Source organism: Dromaius novaehollandiae, chromosome 18 (genome assembly GCF_036370855.1).
Source record: "Dromaius novaehollandiae isolate bDroNov1 chromosome 18, bDroNov1.hap1, whole genome shotgun sequence".
Classification (NCBI taxonomy): Eukaryota; Metazoa; Chordata; class Aves; order Casuariiformes; family Dromaiidae; genus Dromaius; species Dromaius novaehollandiae.
In genome coordinates, this window is record NC_088115.1 from 13,815,264 (window position 1) to 13,833,429 (window position 18,166).

Here is an 18,166-nt window from a genome sequence, read left to right on the forward strand (position 1 = left end):
GAAGGCCAGATTCACCCTACGCTGTACAGCAGGGATTTGTTCTGCAGCCACCTGCCCTGCCCCTTGGGTTTGCCACATAGGCGGAGTAATATTAGGTGGCGGCCCAGGCTGCCGGGAGCTCCCTGGCAGAGCTTGCTCGGAGACACGGTGGAATTGGTGGTGTCCCTGGCTGCTTTTTCTGCCCGGGTGCTCTTCACAGCACTAATCGCCTTGGGAGCTGACCCCAAGCACACGGGTAATCGTAGGAGTTTTCCACCTTAGCGGAAAAGTGCATGTCTCTCTCTGTAGCCGAGAGAGAACCTGGTTTAACCACAGGCCTGAAGGGAGTGTCGAGCCACGCAGCACGGCATGAAGCTACGGTGCCCGTCTGCTGACTCACGCCGGCAGCACAGGGAAGCAGGATGCCTTTGTCCGCAGAGCTAAAACGCCACGGACTCTGACACAGGACACTGCAGGAAGGGCAGGGAGCCCCAGAGGAAAATATTCGAGTTGTCCTATATATGGAGGGAAGCCTGTGGTCCTGGCCTGCCTTAGAGCTTTCCTCTTTCGACAGGGAATCAAGGCACATTCCAGGAAACTGTGAGCTGCATCGACATCCCACGTGAGGACAGGAAGGGACTGAGTCTGGGAGGTGAAATCAAACCATGCCGATCATTTTAGCTCTCCTTTGAAGCATTTGCTCAGGACAGAACAGCGTTTCTTCTCTCACAAGCCAGACTGCCCGCCCGCCTCCTGTATGTTTCTAGCTCCTCAGCACTGAATTAATTGTGCTACTAAGAATACACAAACCACAGGTTGGTTTAAATTCTAACACTGTTGTGGCTCTGCAAAGCTCCTGCAGAGCTGATGTCTCCCTTTCACCCAGTCTCCCATGCCTACCTGTTGTATTTGGAGGTGTATCCAGAATAGTCTTCAAAAGCTTCATGTCCTTAATGTTATGGATGTAAATTGACTCCTCCAGGCAAACAATCAGCCTCTGCAACAACAAAAGGGACACGTACAGAACCTCACCAGCACGGGTACGATGCCTCTATTTGCCAGTCCCATAGTTCACGCACCCAAATCTCTGCTGTCTGAAAAGCTCAACAGGGATTTCTGACACACTGAAGTGCAACACAGCTGTGATCTCTTCTGCTCCTACATCCGCTCTCACTGGACGGCTCTGAGTTTTGTGTGTGTCTGCTTTTGAGAGCTGCCTGCATCTGGTCATGTTTCTGAAAGCAGATACAACATCTCAGCTTCTTCTCTGCTACTCTTAAGATCTGATCTACCACATTCCCAGGAATAGGAAGATGCATCTGGGTGATACCCTAGCAATGGGCCTTAATGACCATCTATTTGTACTGCTACTTTTCTTTATAGTTCTTTTCATAGCAAGTTACTTTTTGATCACAAAGAGCAGGGAGCAGAGAGGCTGCCAGCCACTCTTGTCAGTATGTTGGCTGACGGGATTACTCGCCCCTTGCCCTGACTTCTTCCTGATTTTGAGGCAAATATTTAGGTGATAGGCTTCCCACCACTAGTACTCTGCTGTTCAGCAAAGTAATGTTTCTTTTTCCAGTACTCCATCTTCTCCGTGCTTTATGTGCCTTGAGTTGCCTAGCAGAACTGTGTAGAGATCAGCCTGGGAGACATTTGTTCAGGGACAGCGAGAGTGGTAAAGCATTTCACATCTAGGATTTACACCATCTTGGCAGATGGATAGAGTATTTCCAAGTTAATGTGCTTGTACCTCTTCTGCTGAACTGATCAGGAACACCCACCCAGCCAAGCATCAGCCCCACAGCAACTTCCAAGAAAGGAGCTGCCAAATGATGGGGAGGAAAGGCAGAAAGCAAAAGGGAAGCCTGATGTGGTAACCTTCACCCTGGGCCACCATTTCCATGGTCTCTCATGGATCTCTCATCTTGCATAGATGCTTTTTTGGAACCAGGCTTTGGACCTGATTGACAGGTTGTCTTTTCTAAGCCTAGGTAGCACTCAGCTCCACTAACATTAGTGCCAAGTGTCCAGAGGCTCTGAAGACATCCCAATAGAAATGTAAGGCAAGACACCCTCTGGGATCCTGAAGCTGAAGCACCCAAATCCATGTACAGGAAGCCTCCACCCCTTTAGAAATGAGACCACTTATTTAGCATCTAAATGTGGAGTTTAGTTACTAACTTGAAACACCCACATTAGAAAAATCTTTGCCTTGCTCCACCATTCCTGCTCAGATCAAACCCTTTCCCACTTCTATTCCTGCTAACCACAGCATCTGGGGCTGTGTCAGAGCCATTTTGGATTTCCAGGAAGACTTCTCCTTTTCTACAGTAACAGCCCTCAACTTGCTAACTGAGACCGTCAGAGTAATATTTATACAGCCGATTTCAGCAAAACTACCACATACTTTCCCAGAACTGCAAAACACACTGCTGTTGACGAATATGTGAAGGGAGGTTTTCAGATGACAGCAAAGCAGCAGCCAGAGCTGCTGCAAGAGGTGCTGGCACCAACAGGGACAAAATCCAGGAATGGACAAGATGACTGACAGGGAGGGAGGCGAACAGGCAACGCTGGCTTGAGCAAACCCATCAGGTGTTAAAGAGGGCTGACTCTCTGCCTTCCACGCAGTCCCACAGCCCACGCTAACATCAGTGTAAAACATGCTGAACTGAGGAATGGGTTTTATCCTTGTTCCTTTTTGACCATGCCTCCCAGAGGGTGCTGGGGGCTGCAATAGCTACACGTTGTTCAAGACACTGAACGTTGTACAACTACTGCTTACCAGTATTTCTCTTTAAGATTTCACTTAGATATCAGCCAAGTTAAATACTTGACCTGTATGTTGATGACTTAAAGGCATTGGGTGTGGGTGCAGCCAGACAAAAAGTAGCAAATCTCTCCAAGAATTCCGCGGGGTTTTCAGCACAGTGAAGCAAAACCCAGGAAGGCTGCAGGAGAGCTTTCTGCTGGTCCTACAGTGCAGCCTTCTTCCCCACTTTGAGACAAACCATGGTCTAGCTTACACCACATGTAAAGCTGGAAACAAAGAACTCCTAGGAATCAGCAGCAACTGAGGGATTCTTTCATTTGCCTAACATGGATTTTCCACAAAGAGATCAAATCAAAACATGCAACTGTTCATTTGAAGAGATCTCTTTGTATTTTATCTGCCACCATTTTCCTGCGTTATGGTTTGTATGGGATTTGGCCTTCTATGGACTTTTAGCAAAGCAGCATTGCTTTCATACAGAAGTCTAGGGAAGCGGTTCACACATCACAACACGTGCTGAACCTGATTGCCACCAGTTTAAATCCTGAATGCAGATTCAGAACTCTGCAGTCTTTAGTTATATAAGGATAAATTTGGCCCAAAGTATTACTGATCTCACACCGCAGCGCACTCTAATGCGTATCCGCACGCCTGGGTCGGAGCTGCCTGCAGAGATCAAGTTAGCTCTGAAGTCCAATGTGTGTGAACAGAGCTCTGCCCAAGCTGAAAAGCAGGTACCGTACTCGAGTAAGAAGGCTGTGCTCACACCCTGATGTCTGCCACACTGACACAAGAAAAATCACTGTACTTTTGTGAGCGAGACGCCAGGGGACTGTCCTCTCTCTCCCTGAATATCCTGCAGCATCTTCAAATCTACCCAGATTTATCTCTGTTATGGTTGCAAGGCAAGCTCAGCCCAGGATTTGAACCCAAGCTCATAAAGCAGCCAACAGGCGGATGCATGACTGAGCCTAGGCATCATCTACAGGCAGTCTGTGGAACAACACATGGGAAAAAGCCTGAACTTAATGTTAGTCCCACATTGATCTCCTAGAGCTGCTAAACAGAAAGTGCCAGTTTTTTAATATATATATTTTACATATATTTTTACATATATATATATACACACACACACACCTATCTGTAATTAAAAGGAAGTCCATATTTTGCCAGTTCCATTGTAAGTTTCAGTGGGAAAAAAAATCAATTCAGGATAGATTTAATTGTAGTATAGGAACTTCTGGTCAAACACAGCTTTACTGGAAACTCAACCCAGAGTTTCCTTATGGGAGAGCCTTACTACAGGATCCACTGTTGCTAACCTAGGAGAGGCTGATTGTATACAATTATACAAACTGCTTATTTCTTCATTGTAGAACGTCCTCTGCTTCTTATGGCATATACTTTGAAAATAATTATGGAAAAAAAGAAAAGATGACATAAAATCCTCCAAAAAAGGTTCATGGCTGCTACAAGACTGTGTCAGTTCAGAGAATGACCCCTTAAAAACCTTTCTCAAAGTGGCTTGAACGTTTTCTTTATCTTTAAAACCAAAACAAGGTTGCCAGCAGTACTTGAAATGAAGCCTTTTTCCTCATCCATGGAGTTCAAGTTACTTTTGTTTTTTTTTTAACCAACTTTGACAGTCTCATTTGCAACAAAGCTGGCAGAGGTGAGCTGAAGCCTGAAGCCAGGGCTTGGAATGCAACAGATAGAAGATGATGAAAAGGTTTTTTTTAAGCAAAATTGCATGCTGAAAAGGCAAGAAGGCAAACAATAAAAAGCTTTTGTTTAACTGCTAGGAAAACAAGTACTCAGGCTCATTTTACTGAAACAGTTACAGCAGATAATATTAGCAGCCATCCTTCCCCTCTGTCAGAGATTTTTGTTTGATTATGGCACCTGTAGCAGAGCTGGTGAAAGAGAACTTGTACCTACCCTGAGCTCTGTGTTCACAATCTCAGTGCAAACCCACCCTGTTTTTTGCATTTCTGCTAGGCAGCAGGTCCCAGTTACACCCTCTTCTGTGTGAAAAGTCAGCACCAGCAAAGGGACAAAGTGGGACAACTTTGGCTAGCCAGTTTCTCTAGTCTCTTACCTGACGATTCAGCCGGATGGACAAAATATTACTGGAATAGCTATAGTTGCAGATCTCCGTCCCTTTCTTGAAGTGGTAGACATTCATTTGCTGTGGCTTGGCATGACTGACCACAACCACGAGGCTGCTGGAGAACAGACGCTCCACGATGTAAACATCTGGGATTTCATCTAGGTACAGAAGGAAAGTAAGATAGAGTCTTTAGCTTGGAACATGGAAGGTTTGTTTGAAGAGATAGGTGAGACAGCTGAGGAGGGAATCCAGCTGGAAGGCTCACTGCTAAGATGTTCAACATCTACTTTTGTTAAAAATTATCAATATCTGGCACAAAGCATCTAGGTCAAAGTAGGAAGGAGTTAATGGACTTTCCCTGAAGGCAGAATTTAAGCCAGCCCCATTTGACGATGCTGTTGTGCCTCTCCTTGGCAGGACCCTCCAGCTGTAGTTAATCCTTGGGAACAGGATATAAAGAGGAAGAGCTCACCCTTATCAAAGGAAGTGAGTGTCCTGAGCAGCTTGGTCAGGGACCTTCCTGGAGGGAGCGAACTAGCCAGGCCTCACTGAGGTAAGGAGCAACCGTATGTAACTCACTGTTTTTTCTGCATGGTGCCTGACTTTTTCCCAGCCTCCTTAGGGAAGGCCGATGCATTTAATCCCTCTCCATCACTGATTCTATACAATTATACAATGTCATGGTTTCTAGAGAGCTCTAGCGTGGCTCCTGGCTGTGGTGTGGTATGTCTTGCAGAGAGCACGCTAGGGACGACTTCTGTTGTGCTGAGGTGGCACCATTACAGGGGTCCTGGTGAGCCCATCCCAAAGTCATTGGAGACTGTGAATTCTAGCACAGATAGCTGCGAACTGTGTCTGATGTCTGGGCTGTCCTATATGGGAGGTATAAGGACCATGCTACAGCTGTGTTGTGGGACTACCCAAGTTTCAACCCATCAGCCTGAGTGCGTCGCTGGCAGGGATCCATTTCTCCTTGATCCTTTTTTTGGCCCTCGGGACAATACAGACTCCTAAACAGTTTTAAAATATGTCTGTGGCTTGTTGCTATGCAGTTGCTTAGTTACTCTGTGAAGCAAAGAGATGTGTCTGGACTTTGGTCCAGATGAGGCAGCTGTGCCTGGTTCCCTAGGCTCCATCTATGGCCAGTGGGGAGAGAATGGCATCTCCCAGGTCTCAGTTTTATCTTGGCTGGGGTAAGTCTGGGCCAAAACCCTTCTGGTGAGGGCCTGAACCAGACCGGAGTGTGTGCTCCGTGAGGTCTGACTAGTCTCAGGCTAAGTGCGCTATATGTTGCTAACAGCTGAAGACCTTTTTACACAGGAAACCTGTTAAAAACATCTTTCTTGTAAAATCACATTGGGCTCAAAGCCTGCAAGTTATCCAGCATCAATGTGGTGGCCTAAAGCCTCCTGTATGTGTATCTGAAACATGCTAGCAGTGAACTAGCTCTGAACACTGCAAACCAGCCCTGTGTGAGCAGGACAGGCTGTTTTCAGACTGAATCAGCAGTGGAAAAGTGATCTGGACTCTAGACTTGTGGGACTCCTTCAACTTTGTTAAAATACTGCTGGTGGTTGGGAATTTTCTGCAAGGCTGTAGTTCAGACTAAAGGCCCCTGTGCATGATGTAACTACGAGCAGAGTTTCTCTCCTGATATGGTACAGCAGAAACGAATGCCATCTGTGCAACAGCAGTAAGCAGAATAGCTCCCTCGAGGCAGATTAAAGTGCAATAGTACAGCTAAAAACTGTCTGCCAGTATTCCACTGCAGCAAAACGGGAGACTTACTGCTTTCGTGGACCTGGTCCAGTTGCTCCACAGAACTTAGGGAGAAAAGCCTGTATCCAGTTGTGGTTCCGATTGCCAGGGAGCTGTAAAGATAAGACAAGAGTCAGCAAGTCCAGATCTTACGGCTTCCAGGTTACAGCAAGAGTTACAGGAGATAAGGGAAATGGGCGGTTCCTGGTACGGTGATCTGTGAAGGAACAACTTCAGTGTCCACACTCAGACTAAAGCAGATAAGGTGATACGCCCAACCATCCTGCTTTCCATCTGAGGCTACCACAGCCTACGGATGGCGAGGAGCCTCATGAGGCAGCAAGGTATCACCCATTCGTATCGGTCCTGCGGCAGGAACGTACGGACACGTTTCCACCTGCTAGGCTGCAGGCAAGACCCTTGGGACACGGCAGTACTGGAGAGCTGGAGAAGAGGGCCGCTTCCTGAGCCATGAGCTGATCTGTCTGCACTGACACTTTGCTGGGGGCTGCACCGGCTTTGCCTACGCCGCTAATGGCAGCAGCACATGCACGCAGCACAACACGCCCGTGTGCCAAGGGCCGGCTCTGCTCCGCTCCAGCTACAACAAGCAGCAACGCCTAGGTCTGAAGCCAGCAGCTGGCCTGGGGCACCAAAGCGGGGCACCTGCAGGGCGGCTGCGGCCAGCGGGTTGGTGTCGGCGGCGCATCGCCACCCACCAGAGCGCGTTGTTCGGACACCGGACAAGCGCAGAGCGGCTCTGCAGACCCGACAGCCCCTGCAGGTGCAGGACACCGGTACCCGCGGGGCTGATCCCAACCCCGCCGGGGCTGCGCCTGCCTGTGCCACCCGCTGCCTCGGGGATCCCGCAGCCCCGCTTGGGAACGGCTGCTGCACGGCCTGGAAGCAGGTAACCGCGCGTCGAGCGGCGCCGAAACGCACCCAGGCTCCGGGGAGACCCGGGGGGCCCCGGGCGCCGGCTGCGGCTCTGCCCCGAGCGGCCGCGGGAACGGCGGTTTCCTCCCCACAGCAGGGCCCGGCCCGGGGGAGGCTCGGCGGAGCGAGGGCCTCGCCCGGGGCCGCCCCGCGCCGGGGGGGTCGGGTCCGCTCCCGCCCCCCGCCCCGCTTACGTGCAGTCCTGGTTGTAGGAGAAGCAGCTGAGCGCCGCGGGCCCCCCCGGCGCCTGGGCCGCGGCCTCCATGGAGCGGCCTCGGCCCGCGGCGGCCCCGGCCCGGCTCCGCGGCGCTGGCGGCGGCGGCGGGGCGGTGCCGCCGCCCATTGGCCCGCGCCCCGCCGGACAGCCCGCCCCCGCGCACCGATTGGCTTGCGGCTCGGCCTATCCGCGCGGGGCCGGCGGGGCGGCCCCGCCCCCGCGGCCAGCGAGGCCGGCCGCTATTGGCTGGCGGCGGGGAACAGCTGTGCGTGGCCACGTGGTGATGTTGTGGTTGCATCAGACGAGCCCGGACAGCTGTAGCGGCACATCTGGCGGCGGGGGGGGGGGGCGCACATCTGGCTGTGCGCGGCGCCCCGTCTCCCCTCCTGCCCTCGACACGCCATGCTCGGGGGTGCCCCGACTTAGCCGGGCCCGGATGAGCCGTGTGTCAGAGCCCGGCGTCCCCGGGAGCGCTGGCAGCGCTCCACAAAGCCTGTAACTCCCCGGGGGTGGGAGCGTGACTCAGCCGCCCAAGAGCAGGCGAAGAGGTGACCTAATAGCTGCTCGCAACCGCCCGCATGGCCCTTACAAAGACCATGGAACAAATCCCTTCTCGGTGCTGCCGTGTGATAGAAGGGGTAACGGCCACAAGTGGCAGCTTGGGAGGCTCAGGTCGGAGATCAGGAAAGAGGTTTCCACTAGGAGGGTAGTGCCGCCCTGGAGCAGGCTGTCCAGAGAGGTCAGGGAATCTCCATCTTGGGTGTTTTTAAACACCCGGTTAGACAAAGGCACGGCTGACCTGACCTGGTGGGGATGGCAGTCCCGTTCTGAGTGCAAGGTTGTGGCTCCAGAGGCCTTTGCCCTGCAACAATTCTACAGTTCTGCAATAACTAAGACAAAGGAAGCACTGTGCTGGATGGACAGGGTATTGACGCGTGATAGGAGGAAAACTTGTGATTATACCCAGGGCTCACTGCCTTTAAAAAAAAGACAGTCTTCCTTTCACGGAGATTTCTCTTTTACATTTCAGGATCCTTAGATAAATAATGCTTTGAAGAGTCTCACTTTTTACAAAATTTATGGTCTAAACTTATTGCATTTGTTTATTGGGAACAGCTTACTCATGTGTGTAGTATCACCGATACCTTGTAGGGTCAAATCTATCAGTGAAATACGAAAAAGTAGAACCAGTCTCTCAATGACAAATGTTCTACAATCCAGTACAATGACATTAACGGTGCACAGAAACGCAGGGGCAGAGCCTGCAAACCCCCTAATTAGATGAGTAATCCTCATGTGAGTGCTGAAGTCATTGGCTCTAGATCACTTGATGTGCACCACAGGACTTTTGGAAAAAGATCTACATGCAATACCATCTAAGTGAGGCAGATTCCATGTGGACACATATATCTGCCTAGATTAATCCCTCTTTGCAGTATGTGGGCCTTCAGGTGTCAGTAGTATTCCTCTGTTTTAGAGTTTAAGACCTGCAACTGTGAAGATGATTGATTTTTAAGAAATAGGAAAACAAACAGTTTTGAAACAGCATTAGCTTGGAGTGAGGTTGATGGCAGATAGTCCCTAGGACAAAGAGCATATGAACTACACTGCAAAGGCAGCAGGAGAACCATCTTAAATTCATCATGTTTGGGGGTAAAACATCTTCTATTCATAGGGGCTTAGTGGGGAGCTCTAATAAAACCTAAAAATGAAACACAAAAGTTGTTTTTGAATATCCTGAGACTGTCCCTGTGGTTTCAGCAGAGTTTGATTTTGAAATAGTGATGTCAAAGAGAAGATAGGGTTGTGGGGTAGGGAGAAGTTTAAAAAAGTCAGGGAGTCAGTGTCTTGTATTTTAAAAAACAGTTTCTGAGCAATTGCTACAGTTTAATGTTTGCTGCTTGGGCAATAACACAAGACTAAAACGAGCTGTTTTTAAAATGAAGCCTTGATAAAGCAGAGCCACAAAAGCATCTGAGACTTGGGCAACACTATTTTTGTAGCTTGACTGTTGCAACCACGTTAGTCAATCTTCCTTTCGGCTAGCAGCCTACAATAGCTATTTAATCAGCAGAGGTGGAAGAAACAAACTGTTTTTGCCCTCTGCCCCTGTGCAAAAACACTTGGTGGCATTTGGGACAGGTGCTGCTCTTGCACACAGCAGTGGTGGGTGGCTGTAAAGTCCTCCCTGGAGGCCATGAAATGGATGCTGAGGTGCTGTATGCAGAAGCCCTTGGGTCTTTCTGGTAAAGAAATGAGGTGTCTCTGATGCCTCTTATGTAAGGAAATAGCTAAGCTGTGGTTTTCAGGAATGCAGCTTTGGAAGGAAATAGTACTGAGGAGCTGAATTCTTTCTTTGGATCTGGCTATATGTCACACCTGGGAAAAATGGTCTGGCAGGGACAGCAGAGACTCATGCCAGACACCAGAAGGACACTCTTGCTCTGATGCATGCATTTGCTAGGAAGAACACATCAGGAGCTGGCTTCCCTTTCCTGACAATCCTGTGACTGCAGTAGCTCTACTACATGTGCAGTAATCATCACAGTAACAACCTCAACTCAGACATTAACTCCAAAACTAACTCAGAATGTAGCCATCTGATCTTGAATATTTTTCAGTGCAAAAAACTTGTATGATAAATGTTGGCTTGCATCCTCCACCCTTGAGCATATAGATTCAAGCTTTAAAGAGGAAATGGAGGTGAGGAAACCAGCTGCTGTGACTAGAAGGCCCTCTTCCAGCCGCAGCATTCAGCATGTTGCTGTTCCACACGAGAAGGGTCACATAGCTTTTGATATCTGTTAGGCTTTTCCATGGCTCAGTGTTTAAATTCCAGTCAAGCTCTTCACTTTCAGATAAAGGCCTTGTCTGGTATTTGAATGAAATCTGCTAAGAGAAAGAGGTCTTAGCAGGGGCTAAATCTGCTAAAAATCCTCCGCTGATGTTCAGAAGACCCAGGAGCCTATTGAGCATCTGGAGCCTTCCAGTGGGGAAAAAAGGCAGGAGGGGACAGCCAAAAGATGAATTTCTAATAAGGAGAGCAAGCATCTCTCACAGTAAGAAACCATCTCTCGCCTGTGAAAGGAGGAGGGAGAGAAGGCACAAACGCTTTTGCTTTGCTCTTGCTTATTACCCCACCCCAGTGGTATCATGATCATCAAGGCAGAGGAGGAAAAAGAGATTTCAGCCCAATCTTTAGGGGCTTTAACAGCATGAAGAGTCAAGTCCTAAACTGCCAGCCTCGGCTGCTCTAGGATCTCTAGGCAATAAATGCTGCCATCTGGTGCCCTGAGTCCAGCTGCACATGTCGTTCATACAGGCATCAGCATGCAGGGATGTTTTCTAGATAGGACTTCTTAAATGGAAAGAGCTGTCTCTGCTTATTCCTTGGAATATCCAGTGGGCTACCTACACCTCCACTAGCTTTCTAATATTAATGTAGAAAAAAACTCACTGATTTCAGAGATAGTAGAGCAGTCCTGCTAAAAATGTGCTATATACAGGAATATGGAAATTATACATTGCATTCTCCTCTTATTTTGAGTTACTCCTCATTTACATCAGAACAGGTAAGTATTTTTTTCTTGTATTGTGGAACAGTGAGAACAAAGTGGAGCACTGGACTTCATAATGTTAGTGGCTTTCCCAAACAAATCGCTTCATCAGTTTGTTGTTCAACATCTTCAAATGTTGCATGCTGGTGGCTGAAAAAACACAAAAGTAAATTCTTTAAAAGTTCCCCTTCTCCAGTCAGCTTCTTCATTATGATTATAGCTCTTCAAAATTTAAGCCATTATGTCTTCAAGGATGCCTATTTTTTTTTTGTGCCTATACTGCATAGACTTCATGCTTACAATTTATTTATGTACAGAGTATGTTGAGTAACAGTCAGATGAAGTGATCTGTTTGTCTCTTTCCGTGACAGTCACTTTCAAAATCTGTCTCTCCCAGCAATAGGAATGCTTAATTTAGAAAATGACATTTGAGAATATAGGATAAAAACGATTTGGAACTGCTCCTCATATCTTGACCATCAGGGCATAATACCTGTCTTCCTTTGTTAAGTAATTGGGAACAGATTCTCATTCTCAAACAAATCTCATTCTTTTGCTAAGATAAGTTACCCTGGGTGCTGCCCTGTTATGTCAGGACTGCAATTACATGCATGCTTAAGACACTGCAGCCTAGCTGGTTTGGATACTAGCAATGAAGCTGCAACAACCTGAGTTTCATTTGCTGAAGATGAACTCATGATCCTGTCCAAGCTACCACAGTCCAAACTGCAACCCCGGTGCTGTGGCCAGCTGTATCAGAGCTACTCTGCCATCCTAGTTTTTGAATCTATGTGCAAGAACAGATGTTGATCTCTATGTCACTGAATTACAGAAGCTGCTTGATTGTTCTGAGGGTAGGACTGAAAAGCTCCTGCTCACTGAGCTATTGCCTGAAAAGTCCCAGATCACCTGACTTACATCCATATCATCATCCTGATTTTGCTTGTGCTGGAACCTCCTCTGAAACAGACTCCTGGCCAGTGTGAATTTGGAAAAAGCCTGATCACAAGACCTAGACTCTGAAGAAGTCATCTGTTCAAAGCCTTTGCTTTGATGTCATGATACCTGTATCAAATATAAAAATTTGGGGGGCAGCACGGAAAAGAAAAAACAATGGACAGAACATGTCTGTGACGGAGCAAGACTGGCTTGTCTTGTCTTGCTAATTTGGCTGGACAGACATCAACCTAGCAGGTGTTCAGTGGGGCAAAAAGGCTACACAGTGGCAGCATAAGCCATGTGTATGCCATGTGCGCGCACACAATTTCATTGCACTCAGTTTAGGTACAGAGACCAGGAAAGATGCATCGAGTCCTCGAGAGCCATCTGCTGGCACTTGCATCAGTCTGGTGATAGAAGGACAGGAGCAGAGCTGTGTCCAATTCCACAGCCAGTCTGAATGTCACTGAAGTTTTCTGAGATTTGCTTCTATTTTTTCTTTTCAGTTTTAGATGCTGACCCTGAGCCAGATGCTGCCATTTAACAAGCTGTTGTTTGTGAGCACCCCTTTCAGAAGTGCTTGCAAAGGTCAGGGAAGAGCTTGCAAATGAATGCTGCATTTCCTTGTAAGTTGGATTAATGCTCCTTATCTTGTTGTCCTTACTCTGGCAAACATCCCATTTTCCTGCCTAGGATTAGAGATCACACTTACCCTGGTAATAGATTAGCCCACTGGAGGCATTCAAGAATTGGTCTGCCTCACAGCTGTCGTTCAGGCTGGGGTGGCTGATCTTGGTGTCTCCTTGAGGTGCACACTGGAGTCTTTAAAGTCTTTGGAGTCAGTCTCTTCAGCTAAGAACCACAAGACCTGCATCACAGAGAGCAAAGGGGTTAAAACTGGAAGGGAGAAGCGATATTTCTGCTATCCCTTTAACTATGAGATTCAGTACTAATCGTAATTCCTCTGTAATTATCCAAAGATCAAAGAATGTTCTGACATGAGATCAGAACAACCCAACATTGCAAGATGGAGACTGGGAACACACAGAGGACCTGGCGGTGGGGGGAAGGATGGGTTCTTGCACAGCCTGGTGTGACCAGACCAGAGAAGCAACTCTGCTTGATGAGATTGTGGAGGGATAACATCTAGAGATGCAGGCTTACTACCCAAGCTCCTAGCATGTAACTAAGTCGCATGGCCCAGATGGCTGTCTACTCTTTCATGCTAGAGGAAGGACTTTAAGGAGAAATGGAACAAAATAATAGTATAATAAATACACTCACAGCAGCAAAAATAGGAAGGCATCTACATTATCTATGGGACTAGAGTGTACCCAAAGCCAAGGTAACCTTAGCTATTGCTAGCAATAGCCTCTGAGTTCATGTGGATGCAACTCTTGATGACTTTGGCAAACCATGCTGAATCGATGTTCTTGTGACTGGCTCCAAACTTGTTCAAGTAACAACTATTGATCCCCATTACTAGAGCACATGAACATCTCAGGAGCTTGCATTCATCCTCAGCCCAGAAAGTTTTCATCCTCAGCCTGTTGATGGGAAGCTGAGACACAGGGAGGCTAATTGACTTGCCACATGAGAGGTAGGAAATCAGTAGCACAGCAGAAAACAAGAGCCACATCTCTCATCTTGCTGTTTCAGATTCAAAGGTTACAGTTTGAGAATGAAAAAGGCTCTATCCCATTGCTGCAGCAGATGGCACATACCAAGGAAAACTTTGACATTTCAAAGACCTATTGTTTTTAAAGTGGATTCCTTCCATCTGGGAAAATATTCTATAATCTTGAGGGAGAAGCAGTGTTTAAGGGGAGGATGGAAGCATAAACATGCATTGGAAATCACTTGATTCTCTGGCCAGTTTGTTGGATGTCAGTCCAGATGTTGTTTGGATGTCAATCCAGACCAAGAATAGTGGATCTGACTGACTGCATGATGTGTTTACTTTGCCACCTGCTTTTGGAGACAAGCACATAAGTAAATGGCTGTTTTGAATGCTTTTATGTGTCTGTTTAACTTGCAACAGAGCTATGTCACAGATGATGCTCTAAGAAGGAGCTTTTCCCAGACTGCCAGTATGTTAAAAGCTTGTGAACTTAGGATACTTTTCAATGAAAGTATTTACATTCTGTTGCAAAACAAACACTGATTGTATTTAACATGTGTTCCTGGAAAAGATGTCAGCAGTAGCTGCACACTGTCTCATTGCTCTTTAAAATCAGTTTGCGTCAGAGAGATCTTGCGAGTCAGAAGAATCACATTTGCAGATGCTGGAACAGTTCATGAACTGCTGGAGCTGCCCAGAGGCTGTGTAAAGTTAACAATGCAAAACAGAGAAGGCTTGCATACACACTGCAGGAGGCAAAGACCTGCTGCTCTCCCATCTCCTTCCCTCTCCCTGGAGGACTAATCTCCACAGCGTCTTTTTTCCGCAGTGCTTTGTTCTGTGCTGTGTTCTATCTCCCAGTTTTTGCGGCAGCACAGAACTGCAACCTGCATCCATAACCCTCTGCGTTTATTCCTATTCCCACTCAGAGTTGAGGAGAGTCCCTGAAGTCTTTTGGACTCCTGCACGGAAATCTAGGCAGAGTGCTGCCAATAAATACTGTTGGGACTGGGCCTTTAGATCTAGGAAAGGTGCTTGAGGACCTCTTCCCTCACTGCTGAGATGCAGATTAACTGCACCACTTCTTAGGTCAGAAGAAAGAGAGGACACTGAGTTCAGCTGAAACAGATGGCTGAGCGGCAGTCAGAGGGCAAATATCTGCATGAGAATTTAATCAGGGTATCATGGCTTTTTTCAAAGTGTTGTTGAGCTCTTCCTCAAGTAAATACAGGAGAGCTCCGTGACATACCTCCAACAATAACGGCACGCCGGCTGCACTGCCTCTCTCACACTACAGAGCTGTTTAGTAGTTACTCCGGAGGTAAAACGTTCCCAGCATTGCTCCTTGGATGTTGGAAGCTTTCCTCTGGGAACCATGCTGAGTGTGGGGAACGCTGTGTTCGAGCAGGCACGTCTTGCAGATGTAAGTGGATTCCCTGGCTGGCCTATCTTTAAGATCTGGGCACTTCTGGGTTACTCTGAGACTTATCAGTCATTTTCTTCTTCAAAGTAACATACGGAAATGATTGGAAATCTGCTGCTCAAAGCGAATTTGTTCTGCACTGGGGACCCTTTCACACAACTGTCTGCCCAGCTGATGTGCAGCAGGACCAAAATTGGCTTCCATGCACCATCTTTCAGGGTCCAAACACAGGTATTTTAGCCTACAGCACAGGTTGTGGTGGGGTTTGAGTGGGAAGCCCAGGCAGTATCTGTCAGATTGTGTGGTTATTGCTCATACCAATTCCTTGCTCTGTTCCTTCATCACCCGAATTATTCTTCTTTCATGTGGCAAAACTACAGATGTTGATACCAGATTCATTTACACTCAATCTCATCCAGAGGTTCAAACTACATGGCAAATACTGTGCATTGCTGTGCACTGTGTGGCAGGCACCCTTTTTCTCTCTGTGCATACAGGTAAACTGAAGCATCAAGCCGTCAAGTTCACAAAGAGAGTCAAGTCCAGAGTTTGGCGTGAAACCCAGAAGCCCTCACCAAGTAATCTACTGCTAAACTGCATAAGGTTTTTTTTCTGTCTTTTGGCAGCTAATCTATGTGTTTTCCTGTGATCACATTATACTGTCTCAGTGGGACATGATGTGCAGCAGCAATACACAGTTATATTCTGTGCTAGTTAAAGCTTAAACAAAATTACTAGAAATATGCTCAAAGTATACAGCATAAATTCTACCTGCGAACTTGCCACTGCGAGCTCATGGATTTTTCTCCCACTGACTGATTTCTGGTAGATGAGGACTGTAGGGCTGATGGCACTTTCTGTTGGTAGAAGAAACCATTCTGTATCACCCAAGCTTTTTCGTATGTCACCCTGAGGCAGCGCGCACACAGCAGCTGATCAGGTCAAGACAAACTTTTGCATGTTGGGCTGTCTCTTCAGACCATGCTTGTATATTCAGGATGATAGATGTACATGATTTAACATGATTTAACATGTAAAGCACTGTGTGGTGGATAAACATAGGCTGCTTCAGTCTGAGAGCTGCTCGATTGATTTGCTTGTAATCATAGTGACTTGTCTGGGATGGTGGTTCTTCATGGGCAGAAAATGATACTAAGTTAGGATGGTATCTTTAGCAGAAACACCTGCTGTTGTAATTACCGTGTAGCATTCCAGATACCCAGTGGCCCTGCTAATTCTGTTGCCTCTAAAATACCTATCGGGATCCTTTTTTATTTCCTCTGTCCACACAGCAGGGGACTCATCTTGACTCATACAACTTTCCTCCCAGTCACTGCCCATTCTTATTCCTGGGAGAATGCAATTGCTCATAGAGGTATTTTTTCTGGCCTAGTGATCTATGTATTTTGCATTTTCCTTTCAGAAGGATCCATTGACAACTCAGCCACTTCAGCGTCAAGCTATTCGTAACAGCCTTTTAATGCTGTTCCTTGTGCACTCTCCCATGCCATACTTCTGTTCCATGCATAGTTGTCTTATCCGGCAGTCTTAGCATGGACCTCCTTCCTCTTAGCTGACCTGCCACACCAGGAGGCTCTCATTTACCTCCTTGATGAATACTGCAATGCTTTATGCTTGCAGGAGGATCCTGAGTCAGTCAGGATCTCTGTGGGGTTTATATGACTGCATGGTGGTAAACAGAGTAGAAAGCCTTGACTTTTTTCCTTCCCGGTGACCATTCCACCTAGTGCTCCACCACTAAGGGCACGTGATGGTTGTCATCTCTGTAACAACTACTAACAACCCTCGGTGGTTGCCATTGGGGTTGGAACGAGGACTGACTTTAGGTTTGTCTAAAAAGCAAGTTATAAAATGGCACTTTAGGGCAGCTTCTCTACACTGTGGAGTTCTTATTGAACCTAACCAGAAATGGCTAACACAGCTCTATGATAGCCATCATCCTCGCCTTCCCCCTCTCCGTCTGGGATGCTGGTGTGGGTACATCGTGCTGGCAGTCGGGGCGGCTCTGCTCTCCTCTTCAGCAGCCACAGCCTCAGGCGACAGAACGCTTCATGAGAAACTCCAGTGCGTAAAGTTGCTTGAAATGAAAGTTGTGGGAACAGTGCTGAGGGTAACGCAAACTATTTACTTAGGAATGTGTATGACTTAATTAGACTTAATTAGACAATTAAGGCTAGGGTTTGACTGTAATTCAGACTAAATGTAGCAAAGTTTTGTTTTTTAATCTTGTTTTTAAGCCTTTAACGAACAGCATAAGGACTAACACATGAATATGTACCAGCGTATGCATAGGGGGAGCGTGATGTAGCTTTCACGGATAAGTCAGTGCTGACTCACGGCGAAGGAGCTGTGCACAGTCAACGAGAGGGACCTCACGTTGGCAGCTCAAGGCTCCTTTGGAAAAGCTGCCCCGTTCCCCTCGCTGCTGCGCTGCCCTCCTCCCTGCCAGCCCGGAGGGGATCGCATCCCCGGCATGCGGTACACCGGTACACCCCTATTCTTGTTTTCCTCACACAGAAAATGTCGCAGAACAGGTTTTCCATACGGGTCTGAACTTTGTCCCAGGCCCGGCAGGTGGGATCTCTCCCAAACTGACAGCGGGCCGGGTGCCAGCAGGGAGGAGCGAGGGGGGACAACAGCAGGCAGCTTGCAAAAAGGGAAGGCCAGAGAGGAAAAACAGTGCACAGGGGGCTGCAAACAACTGTGTTTTTTCTAGTTTTGAGAAATTTCCAGTAGTTTCCAAATTACAGCTCAAAATATTGACGTGTTGCCACACGAGCAGGTAGATTTGGTATGTCCTGGTGGTGCCCTGTGCTGTGGTAGTAATTC

At 47.5% G+C, this 18,166-nt stretch overlaps 1 protein-coding gene and 1 long non-coding RNA gene across 2 annotated transcripts in view; one reads left to right on the plus strand and one right to left on the minus strand.

Annotated features, from left to right (window-relative positions):
- Positions 1–7,938, minus strand: part of WIPI1 (WD repeat domain, phosphoinositide interacting 1) — a 22,601-nt gene extending 14,663 nt beyond the window's left edge. The window contains exons 1-4 of the mRNA XM_064522779.1: positions 7,754–7,938; positions 6,654–6,736; positions 4,854–5,023; positions 880–976 (exon numbers count right to left, since the gene is read on the minus strand). Of these exons, the coding sequence (XP_064378849.1) occupies positions 880–976; positions 4,854–5,023; positions 6,654–6,736; positions 7,754–7,902 (499 nt within the window). The 5' untranslated portion in view covers positions 7,903–7,938. The remainder of the gene's footprint in view (positions 1–879; positions 977–4,853; positions 5,024–6,653; positions 6,737–7,753) is intronic.
- LOC135330269 (uncharacterized) lies at positions 6,733–16,422 on the plus strand. The gene is made up of 3 exons (XR_010392184.1): positions 6,733–7,533; positions 12,779–12,898; positions 15,814–16,422. It is a non-coding gene; the product is annotated as an uncharacterized LOC135330269 (long non-coding RNA).
- Positions 16,423–18,166: the final 1,744 nt, after the last annotated feature.